Raw genomic sequence first — 18,293 nt, 5'->3', positions numbered from 1 at the left:
TTCACTGAATACATTTTAGCAGATGTCTTTGCCAAAATATCAATTCTTTTTTCGTTATTCACTGACTAAAAATCTTCCTAGTTTATTTTGTCTTTTGTATTCTATATCATTAAAGCGCCATACATAGCCATTGTGGTCTCAGAGCTTGTTTAGTATGTGGTCTCAGAACCAATTTTCTTTTCTTTTTTCTGCTCAGTACGTAACATACAGTCTTTGACACAGTTATTATGTGAGCAGGTCAAAAATATTTGCCGAAATATCTGCTTTGTCTTCTTTGCTCAATGGCTGAAAATTATTTCGTTTGTTTTTGTCTTTTATATTTTTAATTCTCCGTTTTCCCACACGAAACCTTCGAAACTAATCTTTTTTTCATGTAAAAAATACCTAAAAGCTCTCCTTGTTTAGAAAACTGTTAATCAAATAGTCTGTAGCCCCGAGTCTTTTCTTAGCCTCATTTAGAAATTCTTCTTGTGACTTAACGTCTTTTGAATTCTGGATAAGGCTTCTATGGTCTCACCGTGAACTTCGCTTACCTTACCGCATCATCTAAACTGATAACCATAGCCTGTTGGAAGTTGTTTTTCTTTGTGATGGTTGCTTCATCAGAGGGTGCTTTGTTTGATGAGTACTTCACCCCCAGTAAGTTTGGCGATAAAATTTTAATAAATTCATTTTAAAATATGTCTTCCGCTTCTAGGGGTTTTAACGTAAACCTCCCTTACCTTACCACAGAACCTAAACTGATAGTCATCGCCTCTAAAGAAAATCCTCTTTTAGGTGATGAGTGCTTTGGTTGATGAGTGCCTTACCTCTAGTTTATAATAGCAACTTCAAAGTCTTTCGTATACAAAGGCCACTTTACCGTCTTTTGAATTACCGTAAGTAGATTCTTTTAACACTGTTAGATAAAGACTAACAGTGTTAAAAGGGAAGTTGTTTTTCTTTGTGATGTTTGCTTCACCAGAGGGTGCTTTGTTTGATGAGTGCTAAGGTTGGCGATAAAATTTTAATAAATTTATTTTAAAAATAGGTCTTCCGCTTCTAGGGGTTTTAACGTAAACCTCCCTTACCTTACCACAGAACCCTAACTGATAGTCATCGCCTCTAAAGAAAGTCTTCTTTTAGGTGATGAGTGCTTTGGTTGATGAGTGCCTTACCTCTAGTTCATAATAGCAACTTTAACGTCTTTCGTATACAAAGGCCCCTTTACCGTCTTTTGAATTACCGTAAGTAGATTCTTTTAACACTGTTAGATAAAGACTAACAGTGTTAAAAGAATCTACTTACGGTGTTATACGGTACACGGTGTAGTCTTTACGGTGTTAAAGACTACAGTGTTATTGCAAAACCTCAATTGCCTCAAAACCTAAATTGGCAGTCACAGCCTCGAATGAAGAGTTTTTTTTAGAGGATGCGCGCTTCATTTGGAGCGCCGGGGTATACGTGCGTTTCATCTTCACAAAGCTTCACAGTAACAATTTTAGATGAAAAAAATCATAAGTATTCTGTTCAATGCCGTACTGAGCAGAACAATTTAGATCTAAGAAATTTTGACTGAGATATGCAAGCTGTAAGAACTTAGCAAATTTATTATCCGAAGAAAAGGGCTATAGGTCTCCACACCAGCATACCAAATAGAAAGTATATGGTGAAAGCTAAACTAACGATATAAATTAGAAAGATACAGATACCTTAAAACTATATAAATTAGAAGATAGTATATTGGAATAATTTTTAGTTTACAAAGAGTAAAATACCTACTGAAACAAAATGTTATAAAGAAATTTTACGAAGTGCAAATTTTAGACTGTGCTGATTTTCTAATGGTGATTCAAAGATGAGGATTGCATTCCAGAGACTAATTATCATTAATGCCAAATAGCAATTTATTACTGCTCTCATTCCAAAAATGACGATACCAAAAAATTTGATCCATACTCATTCATGTAAGCGAAGAAGATACCATAGTGTTAACCTCTCTAAGAATTTATGATAATACTAATTTGTTGTTTTCCATCATTTTAGTAGACTAAAGCTAAAAACAAGTAATTAACAATTGTCATTGACATTTTGGAACACACATAAGATATTCTAAAGGCTCTCTTACATAATATTCATTTAAAGTAAGTCTCACGAGCCTTGGACTCTAGCCAAAAACGTATTAAGATTTTGAAAAACAGGGTTTAATTGTTCTATGAAACTGCAATTTGCAAAACATAATTCCACATGATAAATATTGGTTTGATTTTAAAAAAAAAATTTTAATTAACGAGCTTTGCCAAATAAAAAGAAAGAACATGTGAACGAAACAGAACGACTATGTTGCTCCAGTTCCAATGTCCTTGAAGTGTTTTTCAATCTGAAAGAAAAGGATTTCTAAAATAAAACAATAAATTTGAACGATAACATATACGTTTAATATAAAAAGCTTACCATCGCTTGTTTTGGAGGCTCTGTCTCGACCCAGTTTAGATATGCATACAGTTTAGAGATTAGATATGCATACAGTTTAAGTATGCACTCTCCCATTGAGCTATACAGCCATGTACTTTCAGATATCACATTGCAGCCGAGCTTAAAGCTACCTTTCCCCATGTATTCCTCAAAACCAATTTAGTTTTCCAATTAATATTAAGTGGTAAAATGCAACTACATAATTGGTATGTGACCCACAGCCAATGACAAATCTTTAGCTCTACCAACAATAGCGTGACTTTCACAATGGTATCTGAATTCAACGCTATATTTGTGCATGTGGATGAGTCTAACCAATCACAAATATCTAGCTCTGACAACAACCGTTCAGTGCTTTACAACGGCTATTTGAAACCTACAGTCAAGCGAGTATTTATCTATACAGTCACTAGGTTTACTTAGAATGGGGACGAATTTTTCTTTTAGTTTTGATTAACCTACCATCTTTTGTCTTACGGCTGGGGGATCAAAATGAAATCTTCAGAAACAGTTTTCTAGAAAAAGGAAGGGGACTCAGAGGACTTAAATCTTTCGCTTGGGGGATGAGGAATAAATATTTTTCCCTTTTCCCCATAAAGGAGCAGACGTCACGTTTGTTTTCTTTTTATGGCTATAGCTTGACAGCTTACTCTTGCTGTTCCCTGTCTACTTACAGTAAGTGGAGTACCTTTTGAGTGTTCAGGTTCTTATTTTGATCAATTGATCAGGATTTACAGCTTTTAATTTCAATATTCGCGCATTTGAATTTCTCTTAAACATTTCACGAATGAAAAACGATTGGTGTATACAAGTAACAACTGGTAAAAGTGATTGTGATCTCAACGTTGTAGCACTTGTTACAAGTAGAACGTCCCTTTGAATTGTCTATACGTCTTCGAAAGTTAATGAATAAAAAATTTCGTTGGTCTCAATTTAGACAAAGTTTTAAAAAAAAGTTCAAAATTTCACTTAGAACTCCTTACCAAACATTAATTTTAAAATAATTAATAATTAATCGACAAATTTACATGGCTAATTGCTAACCACTGATTATGGATCCGCCCTTGTTCAACTTTTTGTCTAATTTTGACCTCATCTCCATCGACCCTTTCTGTCCCTCTCTTCCTCTTCATACTGCTTTCTGAATTAGCGATTTCAACTTAACCTCAGTTCTGACAAGTAACGAGTTGAATTTCAATTTGGCAGCCAAATTCAATCAATTAAAAGCTTCTGACTTTTTTTTTTGCTGTTTTGACAACAATCAAGATTTCTCTGAAACAACTCTGAATAATAATAACAATATAAAAAGAAACTCATTTCTCCGGCCTGCAAAATTTTGTTCAAAAAAAGCAAAAGCTTCTTATTTCAGAGATCTTTGCTTTCAAAAAGACATTTTGAGTCATTTTGAAAGAAAGTTAAAACAACTGAAAGGAGAAAGAAGTGTTTATAAATAATAAACTTTTGTTTCCTTTAATTTGCTTTTTGCTTGGCTTTTCTTTTATTTTGCTTTTACTTTACTTTGCTTTTAATTCGTATTTTACTTTACTCTGCTTTTAATTTGCTTTTTACTCTACTTTTTTCCCTTACAAAATATACTTTAAGAAATTAAAAAATCGTATTCTGTTCAGTGTTCCTTTTTATTCGTTTCCCAGTTTATTTTCTTCTCTACTTACAACACTTTTACACTTATAGAAAGCTTCTCTTTTTGAGAATTTTTCTTCTTTTCCGCTTGCTTTTTTAAGTTCGATAGCTCAGGGATTTTTTTTTTTTTTTTTTGAATTACAGAGGATGTTTTATTTTCTTAGAACTATTTCTTCTTTTATTACTCATTGGTTGATCTTGAGGTCCGATTTAATTATGATGTTATCTTACAGGCATGGTCCTTACTAAATTCTATCAGCACTGATTACTGATTTTCGATTTTTACATTTTAAGAATTATATACCAACCAATATATAATTTATTATTTATCAATGTATATACTAATGTGCACGTCACTATTTCACTGCTCGATCATTTCTTGCTACTTTTTTTTACTCAATCTTGCTAGACTGAAAAATGTATGAAAAGTAGACAGCAAAATTAGAATCTTATTAGTACAAAGTATGGAAAGTAGCACGGAAGTACGGTCAAATGCGGAATATAGCATCTTCAGAAGCATCATCAACTCCAGCAGTAAAAAAAAACCGGTAACAAATAATAAATTCATACTTACTATTTTTTTCACATGGATATAAGCCTTGCTGTCTGGGTTTCCAACAACGCTACTCGATGTATAGGGCGGTACAATTTTTACTTCCTTCTGAACAATAATATTTACTCCTTCCCACGAAACTTCATCAATTCTAAAAAAAGAAAATAAATGTATAACTCATCAGTCAAATCCAAATGTCATAAAATATGCAAAAACGACAATTAGAGCGTGTCGCAAATGAAACTGAAGAACAAAAAGACACATGGTTAGAAGACATGCGACACGGAGTACATGAGCGAGTCAAAAATGAAAATGAAGAGCAAAGAAACACGCAGTGGTGCCGCGTCAAAAATAAAAATGAGGAGCAAAGACACACGCGGTTAGAAGACATGTGGCACCGAGCTTGGAGCAAGTAAAAATGAAAATGAAGACAAACCTTGACAACGAGAATCAAAACATGTCAAAATTGAAAATAACAGTGATGAAGATAAGATTTAGGATTTTGACATGGATGAGGTTATCAATGCCTGCCATACCTTTGTAAAAAAAAAAGAAGATTCGTCAATATGTATTTCATAATGACGAAAGACAAGCCGAGGTAAAACGAACCAAACAAACTGAAAATGATAGCGATGATGATTGGGTTTTTAATTTTGAGCTGGATAAGGTCATCAATGTCTACCATACTTTTGAAAATCAAAAATCTGGACCAGATAAATCGTTGGAAGAAAAAGAAGTTTTTGTCCCATCACTTGAACTATTAAGAGAAACAAAGGTTAAAACGTGTTTAAAATGAAAATGAAGAGCAAAGACACTGGCGGTTAGAAGATATGCGAAAATGTCAATTAGAGCATGTAAAAAATTGAAATGAAGAGCAAAGACACACGCGGTTAGAAGACATGCGACACCGAGCAGGTGAACAAGTCAAAAATGAATAACGAGTCAAAATTGAAAATGAACGCGATGATGATTGAGTTTGTGATTCTGACATGGGTAAGGTAATCAATGCCGACCATACTTTCGTTAAAAAACAAAGATTCGGCGATATATATTTCATAATGAGGAAAGACAAGCCGAGGTAAAACGAACCAAATCAATTGAAAAATGATAGCGATGATTATTGGGTTTTGGATTTTGACATGGATAAGCTCATCAATGCCTACCATACCTTTGAGAAAAAAATGGACTAGATAAATCGTTGGAAGAAAAAGAAATTTTTATCCCACCACCTGAACAATTAAAAGAAACAAAGGCTCGGCGATATGTCTTTCATAATGACAAAAGACAAGCCGATGCAAAAGTTGAGGGTCCAATAAGAAAAACATAATTTTACAAAGGCCCTGCTTCTAATTTAAGGTATATTTTGAAAAATAATTGTCCCCGAGAACAGTTTAATTAGCAACTGATTGTTTGGACAATGAATGTCTTCTTTTTTATTTGCTCATTCAAACCATTGTGAAAATAAACTCAATAATGCAACTTTTCTTATTTACAACTTCCATCCTCAATTTACATTATTCCATTAATTTGGTTTCTCTAAACAGAAATTAGCTTCAACACCATTTACAAGGTGTATTTTAGGCCTTTAAATAATAGTCAAAACGAATTTTGGTACAAAAGTTCCAACTTCGAACTATTTCTGCAAAACCTGGAGAATCAAATAACATACGAAAAATGAATCGCTTGCAAATAAACCGGAAAATACACTAAAAGTTTTCAACTATTAACGACTTTGCAAGGCAAGCTTTTTTTAGGATCGTTTTTTACAGCCTCCAAGATTAGATTTACAAAGATTACAGATAAACTGCATACAAGTTTCCCAGGTTTGGAAAGATCTAGGGAAAATTACAGGAGTTGTTCGGCATCACTTAGTACCCTAGGGGCAATTCCCAAAGAGACAACTGCAATGCCTAAAGCGCCTTTTTGTAAAGGTTTTACTAAGAGGAAATTTACCCAGTGCCTTAAGGGGCATTTAAGAGGAAACAGTCAGAAAAACGGATTGACTCAGCAGTTTAGACGGGTGAATTAAAAAGGTCAACTTAACAAAAGTTTGTAACGCTTTCTTAACTACCGCAGCCGCTTTACTATAGGTATTGGTCATGGTCTTATTAGTAATTTTCATTCTATGTACCCAAAATGAAAGGGCAATACAAACCCTTTCATATTTTTGTACGAAAGTAGAAATAAAGTCTTTAAAAGGAGTTGCTTCCAGGATATATGCGAGGGGGGTTAGTTTGAAGCCTCCTCTCTCCTACCGACGATGTTTGTCTGACTTGTTTATTACAAGTTCTTGTTTATTTGTTTATTATAGTCCGATATAATCGGTCTGAATTACAGACAAATCCTTAGCAGGTATTCAGGTTTAGTACAAATATTTAGCTACCGCTTATTACGAGCAATCATGATTGGCTTCAATTAGCACTAGCTCAATATCGGCATTGATAAGCCGATATACCCTCCCCCCCCCAAAAAAAAAAATCTTGAATATAACTCTATTTTTAAACACTTCACTGCAAGGTTGTTCTTCTTTGAAAATTAAAATAAGAACACTTACAATGTGTAGCTGAATCAGCATGCAGCATAATTTTGATATTTAACTAAATACAACCATCTGATTCAAGTCAGTTAGTCGTGTGGAGCTTCTAGGAATTACTTCCTAAATTCCTTTGCTCTTTTTTTAAACGGAATTTTCTCAAGTTATCCAATTTAAGGGTTAATTTTATTTCAAAAAGCTTTATGGGACAGTTTTCTAAGAATCGCGTTTGTTAAACGAAATAAGCTGGATCAAATGGTCTAATCCGCTATTTATGTCTCATTAGGTTGATGAGATGAATACGGATCTTCCCTTTCTAAAATGCAGAAATACCTGAAACTTCTAGTTTCGACATGGAAGCAGCATTTCTTATCTTGATGACGGAACCTTTCCTACAAAAATAACTAATCGACGAAAATAATTACTTAATTAGAGTTTGGCAAATTAGGGTTTGATAAAAATTACAACTATTGTATTGAGAATAAAAAATTTTATATTAATGTTGGTACTTTCGTTTTTCTCATTTGTTTGAGCACATTAATTAATTGCCACCAATTTCTCTTAATTATTCATTTAGCTCTTCCTAGTTTTTTCCGCAGCAATAAAAAACCCTTGTATTCTTTTTCATTCATTCATTTTGTTTTTACTCATTCTTTAATTTTCTTTTTTATCTGATTATTCTGTGTGCCTCTTTTGTCTTTTATAGATACACAATATTAATAATAAAGAAAATTATTAATACAATATTAATAATAAAGATTAATCAAGAAAACGGAAATCTAAATAAAGTTTTAATGATAAAAATTTATACTGTATTAATTAACTAAATAAACTAACTGCAACACATAATCAACAAAATCAACCATTCAACATAATAACTAATGACAACTCCAATAAAAAAATTGCCGAAATTGTTTAAAACCATGAAAATGAGCATGAGATTAACAATCTAAGATGTCTCAATTTTTGGATCTAACATATCTACTTCTGAAGAACCACTATTCTCCGGTCTTACCCAAAGCTGTAATTCTAAGTTAAGGTTCTTTATAAGAAGAAAAAAATATGTTTTTTTTATATATAACATCCAAAAGGGTAAATACTATATACAATTTTTACAAAAAAACCAAGAACGATACAGAAATTCTCACTCTTGTCCCTGGCGACCATTTTTAAAGCCTTTAGCACATCCACGAAACAAGCAGCGCTAACTGCCTGTCTTTGAGCAACTTCTAAGGACCGCTTCTTTGCAATGAAAACAAGACAATGCACATTATTGTCATTTTGATTTCGTCATTCTTGCCTTTTTGGGCTTGGGGAACTGGCTGGTATGCCACTCTGTGCTTTGGCATTTATTTTGGGTCGTATTAGAAAATCCAGGTTTCACCACCAGTGATAACAGTTTAAATAATCAAATTCATTTTCAAGACATTGCAAAATTCAGATGAAATTTCCGTTCGATTGGTGTTTTGGTTGTCTGATAACATCTTGGACACGAGCTTGACGCACATTTTCCTCATTGCTAAATCTTCAGTAACAATTCAAAACGCAATAATAGACGACAAGGCAACCATCTTGATACTCAATCGACGGTCAGAGTCCTACAATTGTCGAACGTGAGCCACATTGTTGTCGGTGTTGCTGGTTGACTGCCGCCGTTGGTAACCTCTTCCCTACCCTTTTGACCACCACGAAAATTAAAAGTAATGCAGTAAGCCTCCCAAATAATTTTCTTAGTCTCCTCAAGAGACTTTTCCAGTTTAGCATAAAAATTAATCGCATAACGTTGTTTAATTACATTTTTTTTGTGACGCGGTCAGCACACCGAGGTATATGATAACTGATGTCTTACCACTTCCATTGATGATATTATTACTCTAGAACTAATAAGTAGTGTTGAATTCCAATTTTAACTTTCAACAAACTAATTGAATAGCAATTGTTAATTGAATAATGCAATTGCTGCAAGCAAAAGAGAAAACAACTTTTCGAATAAGCTTTCCCTAATTAAAAATTTCTAGAGATGTCTTACGTTTTCCTAAGAGCAGAGAACACACCCTGGCCATCAGGTGACACTCCAGCTGACAAGGCTTGCACAAAAAATTTCTTTTTTTCAGTTTCAGCTTGGACTCTCTTCTTCAGCTATGAGAAAAGGAAAGGCAATAATTGAATAAATTTACAGCAAAATTTTCCTCTTAAAAAAAAAGAAAAGAAACAAAACTTGCAGAAAATTTTAAGAGTTAAAATATTTTATTTTTTTCTAACACATATAGTAAAATTCTAAATTTATTTTTCTAATTCTTAATTTAAAATTAAGCAAATCAATCTTTTGGATGTTTTGACGCTCTTCTTAAACTATGGGGAAAGAAAAATACAATAGCAGGGTAAATTTACCGCAAAATTCTCCTATTAAAAAAAAGCATAGAATTTTAAGACCGAGAATTTTAGTTTTTTTTCAAACTTTTTTAACCTTTTCTCAATCTCTTTAAGCACCAGTTTTGTCAGAAAACGCAGTAGAAAGTATCCATCATTAGAAAAAACTTGAGACAAACTCGTGTTTCTGTAACCAATCAAAATGTAACCATTTTGATTCAACTTAAATAATATACAAAATCTAAACACTAATTGATCCTAAAGGATAAAAACAGCATGTTGTATCAAACACATAGATACTTGGGGTTTATGCCAGATTTGCCTCTCACACACTCGGACTATCTGTCTTGGGTTTTTCTATAATTAGCCATGACTTGATGCCCACAACTACTTGATTTTAATTGGATGAAATCATTGATTGAATTAAAGTCAAGTAGTTGGGGGCATCAAGCCATGGCTAATCTAAGAAAAAGCCAAGACAGATAGTCCGAGTGAGTGAGAGGCAAGTCCAAAATAAGCCCTTTTAAAATTGTATAAAAATGATGACCTTTCATTATTGATAGATAAGTCTATCATCCAGTCCATACGTCATTTCTAGGGCAGAACTAAGGTAGATAGTCAAAGAACTAAGGGAGGAAAGATTGGATTGATTTTGCTTTGACACGTGACGGACAATGTCCACTGGACTTGTATACAAAATCTGGGACTGAATTTTCTTGGACTCACAGGCGAACAAGTGAAACAGAAGCCTAATTGGTTTGGCCACTTGTAGTCTAAAGGTGGAATACCGTGTCATGGGATTGACACATAGTAGTCCTAAGCACACGAGAGATATTATAGGATTTTTCTTAGCACGAGGAAGGGTCAGTAAAGTAAAAATAAGCGTTCAAATACTCAAACTTTCTTGGGGAGCCTTCAGACCAATGTGAAGGGGGGAGGGGGTAATCTCCCCTTCTCTCTGTGCACAGGTATAACTGGCATCTTATAAATTGAAGCAGGGTTGGATCTAAAGACCCCGAGCTCAAGAACAACAACAAATAACTTTCCCAAAGTGTCAATTTATTTTCATTTATTATTGGACATTGAGAAAAGTTGGTAAGTTATTCTCGATAATAGTTTGCTTGAGTAAGGAGGTGAGGACATAGGGAAGGTGAAAGCAAAGAATATCCAGACACTTCAGCTAACAATAAATAATAATAATAGCACTAAAAAAACGGGTTATAAAATTACTGTTAAGTAATTAAATCAGATATACAAAACTTTAATTACTTAATGTTTAGCGAGTCATTACACAATAATCGTGAGTGATACGGAGGACAGTGAAAAAGAAGTCACAGAAATGATTTCTTATACGTTTCTAGCAAGAAGAGGTCTAACCACAATTAGCCTGAACCATTTCAAATTAACCAAGATCTAACTATTTTTCTATACAGAAAAGTCTAAGTGAAGCTAAAATTATTCTTTTAATATTATTGAAAGTTAAAAACACATTTTCACAAAAAATCCTTAATAAATTTTGGTAAACATGTTAATTTATCGCTTCTTCAATAGGACTCTTCTTGAGCTGTGAGGAAAAGAGAGGTAATAATTTAATAAATTTACAGCGAAATTCTCCTCCTGAAACGAAAAAACAACTAGCAGAGAATCTTAAGACTTTGAGAATTCCCCAATAGGCCAAAAATGATTACATAAAAACGCCTGTCCTAATACCTCTCCTACTTTCACTGGGGTTCCCCAAAGTAAGTTATTAGGAGTAATGTCATTGTTTTTAGCCCAGGTATACTTCCCACAGACAAACGAAAGTGTTGGATATCCAGAAAAAAGGGCTACATCCATTGTTGTTCTTTGTTTTTTCATTCGAAAACGTTGCCCATAAATAGGTATTCATTTCTTTGCCTCCAATTCTTTTAATATTCAAAGAAAAAGAGGTTAAAAACACATTTTAGGGACATCCCTTAATTTATTTTAATAAATATCTTAATTTTTTGTGTCTCCAATAATGTTCGTCCAAAAACCGTTCAATATTTACTGTGGTGTTCCCCAGGGTAATTTATTAGAAGTAGTGTTATGGTTGGTCCCCTAGCCCCTAGTATATTTCATACACATAAATAAAACTGATAGACTTCCAGAAAAAAGAGACTACACCCACTGTTGTACTTAGTTTTTTCCAAGAAGGTTGTAACAAAAAACCTTAAATTTATTTGAAAGGTCTCAGTTCTTTAATATTTAAAGAAAAGAAAGGTTAAAAACACATTTTTACAAACGTTACTTAATATATTTGGGTAAATATTTTAATCTTTCGTTTCTCCAAAGGACCATTAATGGTTGTATAAAAATGTCTGCCCTATTCCTTTCCCTACTTACAATTGAATTTCCAAATTCCTACATATAAACGAAATTGTTAGATACCCAGAAAAAAAAAAGGTTCATCCACTGTTGTACTTTTTTTTTCCGAAAAAATTGAACCTAAAAAAAATTCTTTTTTTACACATCATTCTTTAAATATTTAAAGAAAAAAAGAGGTTAAAGCACGTTTTTACTAACATTCCTTAATTTTCGGTAAATATCTTAATTTTTCGCTTCTCCAATAGACCATAGACGGTTGTAATCCTTACTTCTTCCCTGCTTAGTGGGGGTTCTAAAGATATGTTATTACGAGAACTGTTATGGTTATTAGCCCAGGCATAATTCCTGTGCATAAAAAAAAAGTTGGACACGAAGAAAAAAGAGCTAAATCCACTGTTGTACGTAGTTTTTTTTTTCAGAACAGGTTGTACCTAAAGAAGCCCTTCATTTCTTTGCCTATTATTCTTCTAATATTCAAAGAAAAGAGGTTAAACACATTTTTACTAACATTCCTTAATGCATTTTGGTAAATACCTTAATTTTTCCCTTCTCCAATTGATCACAAAGAGTTGTATAAAAATGTCAATCCTTACTTCTTCCTTGCTTAGTAGGGCTTCTAAAGGTAAGTTATTAGGAGGATTGTTATGGTTATTAGCCCAGGCATACTTCCCACGCATAAACAAAATTGCTGGACATCAAGAAAAAAGGGCTATTTCCACTGTTGTATGTAGTTTTTTTCCGAAAAGGTTGTACCTAAAGAAGCCCTTCACTCCTTTGCCTGTTATTATTCCAATTTTCAAAGAAAAAGAGGTTAAAAACACATTTTTGCAAACATTCCTTAATATAGTTGTATCGGAAACATCTCATGTTGTACTTAGTTTTTCTTCGAGAAGACTGTGCATAAAAATCTTCTTTTCTTTACCAGTTACTCTTGAAACATTTAAGTAAAAAAGAGTATTAATTCTAATCCCTTCCCTACTTTATGGGGCTTCCTAAGTGAGTTATTAGGAGCACTGTTACGGTTATTAGCCCCGGTATACTTCCTACGCACAAAACAAATTGGTGGACATCCACAAAAAAGGGTTTCAAAACAGGCCCACTGTTGTACCTGTTTCAAAACAGGCCCATTGTTGTACCTAGTTTTTTTCAAAAAGGTTGTACATAGCAAGAAGCCCTTCATTTCTTTGCCTGATATTCTTTTAATATTAAAAGAAAATAAAAGGTTAAAAACACATATTTACTAGCATTTCTTAATATATTTTGGCAAATATTTCAAGTTTTTGCTTCTCCAATAGTCCACAAGCATTCATCCGTTCTAGCGTCCTCCCCTTCTTACAGTGGGGCTCGCCAAGGTGAATTATTGGGACTACTGTTATTGTTAGTAGCCCTGATTTGCTTCTCATGCAGATAGAAATTTATCGATTCTGAAAATCCTCGATATCTTTTATAACAAGAGCCAAGAGCTCATATGGCACTTGTGACGAGGTCGGAAGAGGCAAAAGCCAGAAGGTCGAATCGGGGAAAAGACTATTATCAAGTCAATTTGTACAGGTCCCTGACACTATCCTTGTCTTTGTCCTTTTTACTGTCCTTTTCATTGTCCTAGAAAGTCCAGAAGCACCGAACTCGGTAAAGCACTGAACGCCCCCCCACCCAACTCCACCAAATAGAGCGGATCGGGTCCGGTTATGTCAATCACGCATCTAGAACTTGTGTTTATTCCCGAACTCGCCCAAGCGCTAGAAATCAATCGCCAAAGCACTAGATATGTCATTAGCGTATGTAGAACTTGTGCATATTCTTCCCATGAAGTTTCATCCCGATCTCTCTTTTCTAAGCGTTTTCCAAGATTTCCGTTTCCCCTCCACCCCCCAATGTCCCCAAATCCGATCTCCCTCCATCCCCCTCTAGATGGTCGAATCGGGGAAAACGATTGTTATCAAGTCAATTTGTGCAGGTCCCTCATACGTGTATCAATTTTCAGTGTCCTAGCCCGTCCAGAAGCACCGAACTCACTAAAGTACTGGAAATCCCCCCAACTCCCCCAAAGAGAGCGGATCCGGTCCAATTATGTCAATCACGTATCTAGGACTTGTGCTCATTCTTCCCACCAAGTTTCATCCCGACCTCGCCACTATAAGCGTTTTCCAAGATTTTCTGTTTCACTCTCCAACTTCCCCCAATGTCACCAGATCATACCCCTAGACCAGCAAGCCACACCTAAGAAGAACAGTCATTTGTTTTATTGGCAGATAAATTCTTCTCAACTATCTCGTTCACTCACCCCCCCCCCACAGATGGTAAAATCAGGAAAAAGACTATTTCTAATTTAATCTGGGCCGGTCCCTGATACGCCTGCCAACTTTCATCGTCCTAGCTTATCTGGAAGTGCCCGAACTAGCAAAAATGGGACCGACAGACAGCCAGACAGACCGATGGACAGGAATTGCGATCGCTATACGTCACTTGGTAAATACCAAGTGCCATAAAAATACTATTACAGCTACCCCTAAACCAGCAAGCCAAACTTAAGAAGAACAGTCATTTGTTTTATCGGCAGATAAATTCTTCTCAACTATCTCATTCACTCGCCCTCCTTCCCCACAGATGGTCAAATCGGGAAAAAGACTATTTCAATTTAATCTGGTTTGGTCGCTTGGTAAATACCAAGTGCCATATAAATACTATTACACCTATTTAGATATTCCTCCAAGTCGCTTAGAAACACAAAACTTTCAATTAGACGGGAGGATGTCTAGATAGACAAGAAACTTCCTAACCTGCATTTGAGACAGTTTGTATTCGGTACCATTCACCCACAGGTGAATTAGGAATAATTTCTGAGTTCAAGAAGCTATGAGATTAGGTTATGTCAAGCCAGTTTGCAAACAAAGTTCTTATGAAGAAGTTGGTAATTCAAAGAAGTTCACTCAAAAGAAGTTGATAATTAATCCATTTGAATGATTTTACCGTCACAAAGGGCGGCTGCAAAGTTTTTCCCTGATTACAAAATTTGTATCCTTTTCCTAACTTACACCAGAGTTGTCGTAACATTTTCGTTCAATATAGCTTATAACACAGTTGTCTGAAATCAGCATTGTAAAAATATTTTGTCCCATTATTCCAGTAAAGTAGCTATGAATGAATGAATGAATGAACTTTATTACCCTTAAAAGTATAAAAAACACAAAGTACGGAGTATTATAAATAAACAAAAACAAAAACGATAAACTATAGTTCAACAGTTGCTGAATACAGGAAACTGAAATGATCCAATTATGAAGCAGCTGTTAATGCATCTACCCTGTTATTCTACAGAGCTTAAGCATGAACATCAACCAAATCAAATATTCTTACTACTATTTTTCTCAAACCTTCCCCTTTATCCCCTGACCAATTCCTTCTGATTTACTAAATAGTATCTAATTTACTTTAGTAAAAATTTACTAAATAGTAGGATAGTTACAGAGGTCCTCCTTATACTTAGTTAGTAACATATTTTTGTCTAACTATTTCACTGTCTTTTTTCCCCTTCTGTCAGCATTCATTTGATATGTATACTATTTGTTGTCTTTTCGTGCAGCAAGTCTACAAGTCTTTTTGAGGCACTATTGTTAAATAATAGAAATTTCACTAAATTAGATTTACAAATTACTAAAATCTCTTTTTTAAAAATTATAAGAATCTTTGCGTCAGTACTTACCCTGTCTGTATTTAAACTGGAAGGTGAGGGTGGTTCTGTTGACGATTCTTCAAGAACTTTTACATCACGAGCTTGGTGCAAGTTTACTAATCTCACATCACAGAAAGATGGTCTTCCACAAGATGCTTTGTTCTCTAAGAGAATCAGTATTTAAAAAAATAATAATAAAAACAAGGAAATGCTTATCACTTTTTATTGTTATAAATACAAATATTTAAAAAAAGCAGTATATGCTATGCAAAGGGACAAGAAAGCTTCTAGCAGCTTTAAAGATGGTTTTTGACTACTCTCCACCATGAAATTCAGTGTATTTAGCGACCTCAACAAAACAGCAGAAAATTCAAAAAGAGTGTATATTGAACTACATTAATCAGCACTGCGATTATATTTAAGCTGATATTTCTTTAACCAAAAATTAATCAGTATTTTTTGTATTTCGGAATATTTAAAGCCATTATCCAGGCTGCAAAAAGTAGGCCTAGGTTAGCTATAGAAAAACTTGGTAGTTTAAGCAGGTCAATTGGCTTTAAGTTAGTAGCCTTACGGGGCAACAAAATTGCTTTCTTTACACTCTACTGCATTTCAAATACCTGAAAAGTTTTAGGGCTAAGGAATTCACCAAATAATAGACGGCACAGGTACTTTTTCTTTTCGAAACTATCACCAGTTTCTACTCTTTGAAACTACATCACTCTTTGGCTACCCCATACTATAATCACAAAATAACATTGCAAACAGCCCAAACTTTAGCAAGGTAACAGAATATTTTGAAGGAGGTTTTAAAGGAGAACAGAAACATTTTCTACTATTCGCCTCGACAAGGAAATTAAAGATTAAAAAAAAAAAGCCAAAATCACAATTGTATATATTTTATCATGAAACGTTTCAATTATTTTACTGGTTTGATAGTTTATCAGTTAATAACGATTTTGGACTACAGAATCAAAATATTTGGAATTTCGTTTTTACTTTTTTTGCTCAATTGCAAAATTACAATTTGTTTTTGGTCAACAGCAATATGTGAGAGCTTTTGAGTTAACAAGGAAAAAAGTCTCCTTTTACTTGTGAATTACATAAATACTTTCATTTTTTTATTTTACATAATGGTATTGTCCCTTAAAATAGTAATTATTATGTAATAGTTATTACAATATATAATGTAAAAATCTTATTATTTTTCCCTGTTGCTAAAGGATTCTAGCTCTGAAGTCACATTATTCGGAATTTTAATATTCTTCACATAGACAAGAGCTCATATAGAACTTGTGACGAGGTCAGAACCTAAAATTACCCTCCGCAATAAGTATGTTTCTGGATCGCAAGACGTAAGTGGAGGGATACCTATGACATCGCTTAAGTTGTCTGCATGTACTCACTTCAACTCTCGAAGGAAGCAAGATATTCTGATGAAACTTGGTGTGAAACTTTTTGGGTCAAGAGTAAGGTCGAGTTCGTAAATGGGATTTGTAGCCTACATTTAGAAAAGGGGGAGGGGGTTTAAATCAAGGAGCAAGCAAAACATTTTTAAACAGTTAATGTGATAGTCGTTCGATTCGAATTGAAAATGGGGCATCTAAGACGCAAGATCTTTCTATATATCAAGTTTCACTAAGATCCGAACATCCATTCATAAGATAAACCTAAATCAATTTTCAAAATTGATTTAATAAATCGACTTCCTCTCCCTCAAGCCCTCCAGATGGTCGAATCGGGCAAACGATTGTTTTCAAATCAATTTGTGCAGGTCCCTGAAATACCTGGCAATTTTCATCGTCCTGGCACATCAAGAAGCACCAAACTCGCCAAAGCACTAGAAATCCCTCCAACTCCCTCAAAGAGATCGGATCAGGTCCAGTCATGTCAATCATGTATCTAGAACTTGTGCTTATTCTTGAACTCGCCAAAGCACTAGAAATCACCCCAACTCCCCCAAACAGATCAGATCCGGTTATTTCAATCATGTATCTAGAACTTGTGTTTAATCTTCCCATCACGTTTCATCAGGCTCTCTCCATTCTAAACGTTTTCCAAGATTTCCGTTTCCCCCTCCATCCCCCCAGTTTCCCCGGGTCCGATCTGAATTGAAAATGGATCATCTGGGACATAAGATCTTTCTATATGTCAGGTTTGAATAAGATAAACATACCTCAATTTTCACGATTTTTCCTCCCCCCCCCCAGATGGTCCAATCGGGGAAACGACTGTTATCAAGTCGATTTGTGCAGGTCCCTAACATTTCAACCAATTTTCATCATCCTAGCATGTCCAGAAGCACCAAACTCGCCAAAGCAATGGAGACCCCCCCCCCCCGAACTCCCCCTAAGGGATCGAATCCGATCCCGTTATGTCAATCACGTATCTCAGACTTGTGCTTATTCTTCCCATCATGGTACATCCCGATCTCTCCACTCAAAGCGTTTTCCAATATTTTCGTCCCCCCCCTGATGTCACTGGATCCAGTCGGTATCTAAAATAAGAGCTCTGATACACGAGGTCCTTCTTAATATAAAATTTAATTAAGATTCAGTCACCCATTCGCAAGTTAAAAATGGCTCATTTTCTAAATACCAAATTTCATTAAGATCCAATCACCCATTTGTAAGTTGAAAATACCTCATTTTTTTCTAATTTTTCCGAATTAACTGTCCCTCCACTCCCATATACTGTTAAATTCACTGATTTATTCAAAAATT

At 34.5% G+C, this 18,293-nt stretch overlaps 1 protein-coding gene across 1 annotated transcript in view; it reads right to left on the bottom strand.

The window, feature by feature from the left end:
- Positions 1 to 2,167: 2,167 nt before the first annotated feature.
- Positions 2,168 to 18,293, bottom strand: part of LOC136036397 (protein LSM12-like) — a 29,271-nt gene continuing 13,145 nt past the window's right edge. Inside the window, exons 3-6 of the mRNA XM_065718592.1 lie at positions 15,601 to 15,734; positions 9,211 to 9,320; positions 4,670 to 4,799; positions 2,168 to 2,359 (exon numbers count right to left, since the gene is read on the bottom strand). Of these exons, the coding sequence (XP_065574664.1) occupies positions 2,318 to 2,359; positions 4,670 to 4,799; positions 9,211 to 9,320; positions 15,601 to 15,734 (416 nt within the window). The 3' untranslated portion in view covers positions 2,168 to 2,317. The remainder of the gene's footprint in view (positions 2,360 to 4,669; positions 4,800 to 9,210; positions 9,321 to 15,600; positions 15,735 to 18,293) is intronic.

Source organism: Artemia franciscana, chromosome 15, assembly GCF_032884065.1.
Source record: "Artemia franciscana chromosome 15, ASM3288406v1, whole genome shotgun sequence".
Taxonomy (NCBI): Eukaryota; Metazoa; Arthropoda; class Branchiopoda; order Anostraca; family Artemiidae; genus Artemia; species Artemia franciscana.
Note: the sequence above shows the minus strand (reverse complement) of the source record. Positions and strands in the feature narration are given on the sequence as shown.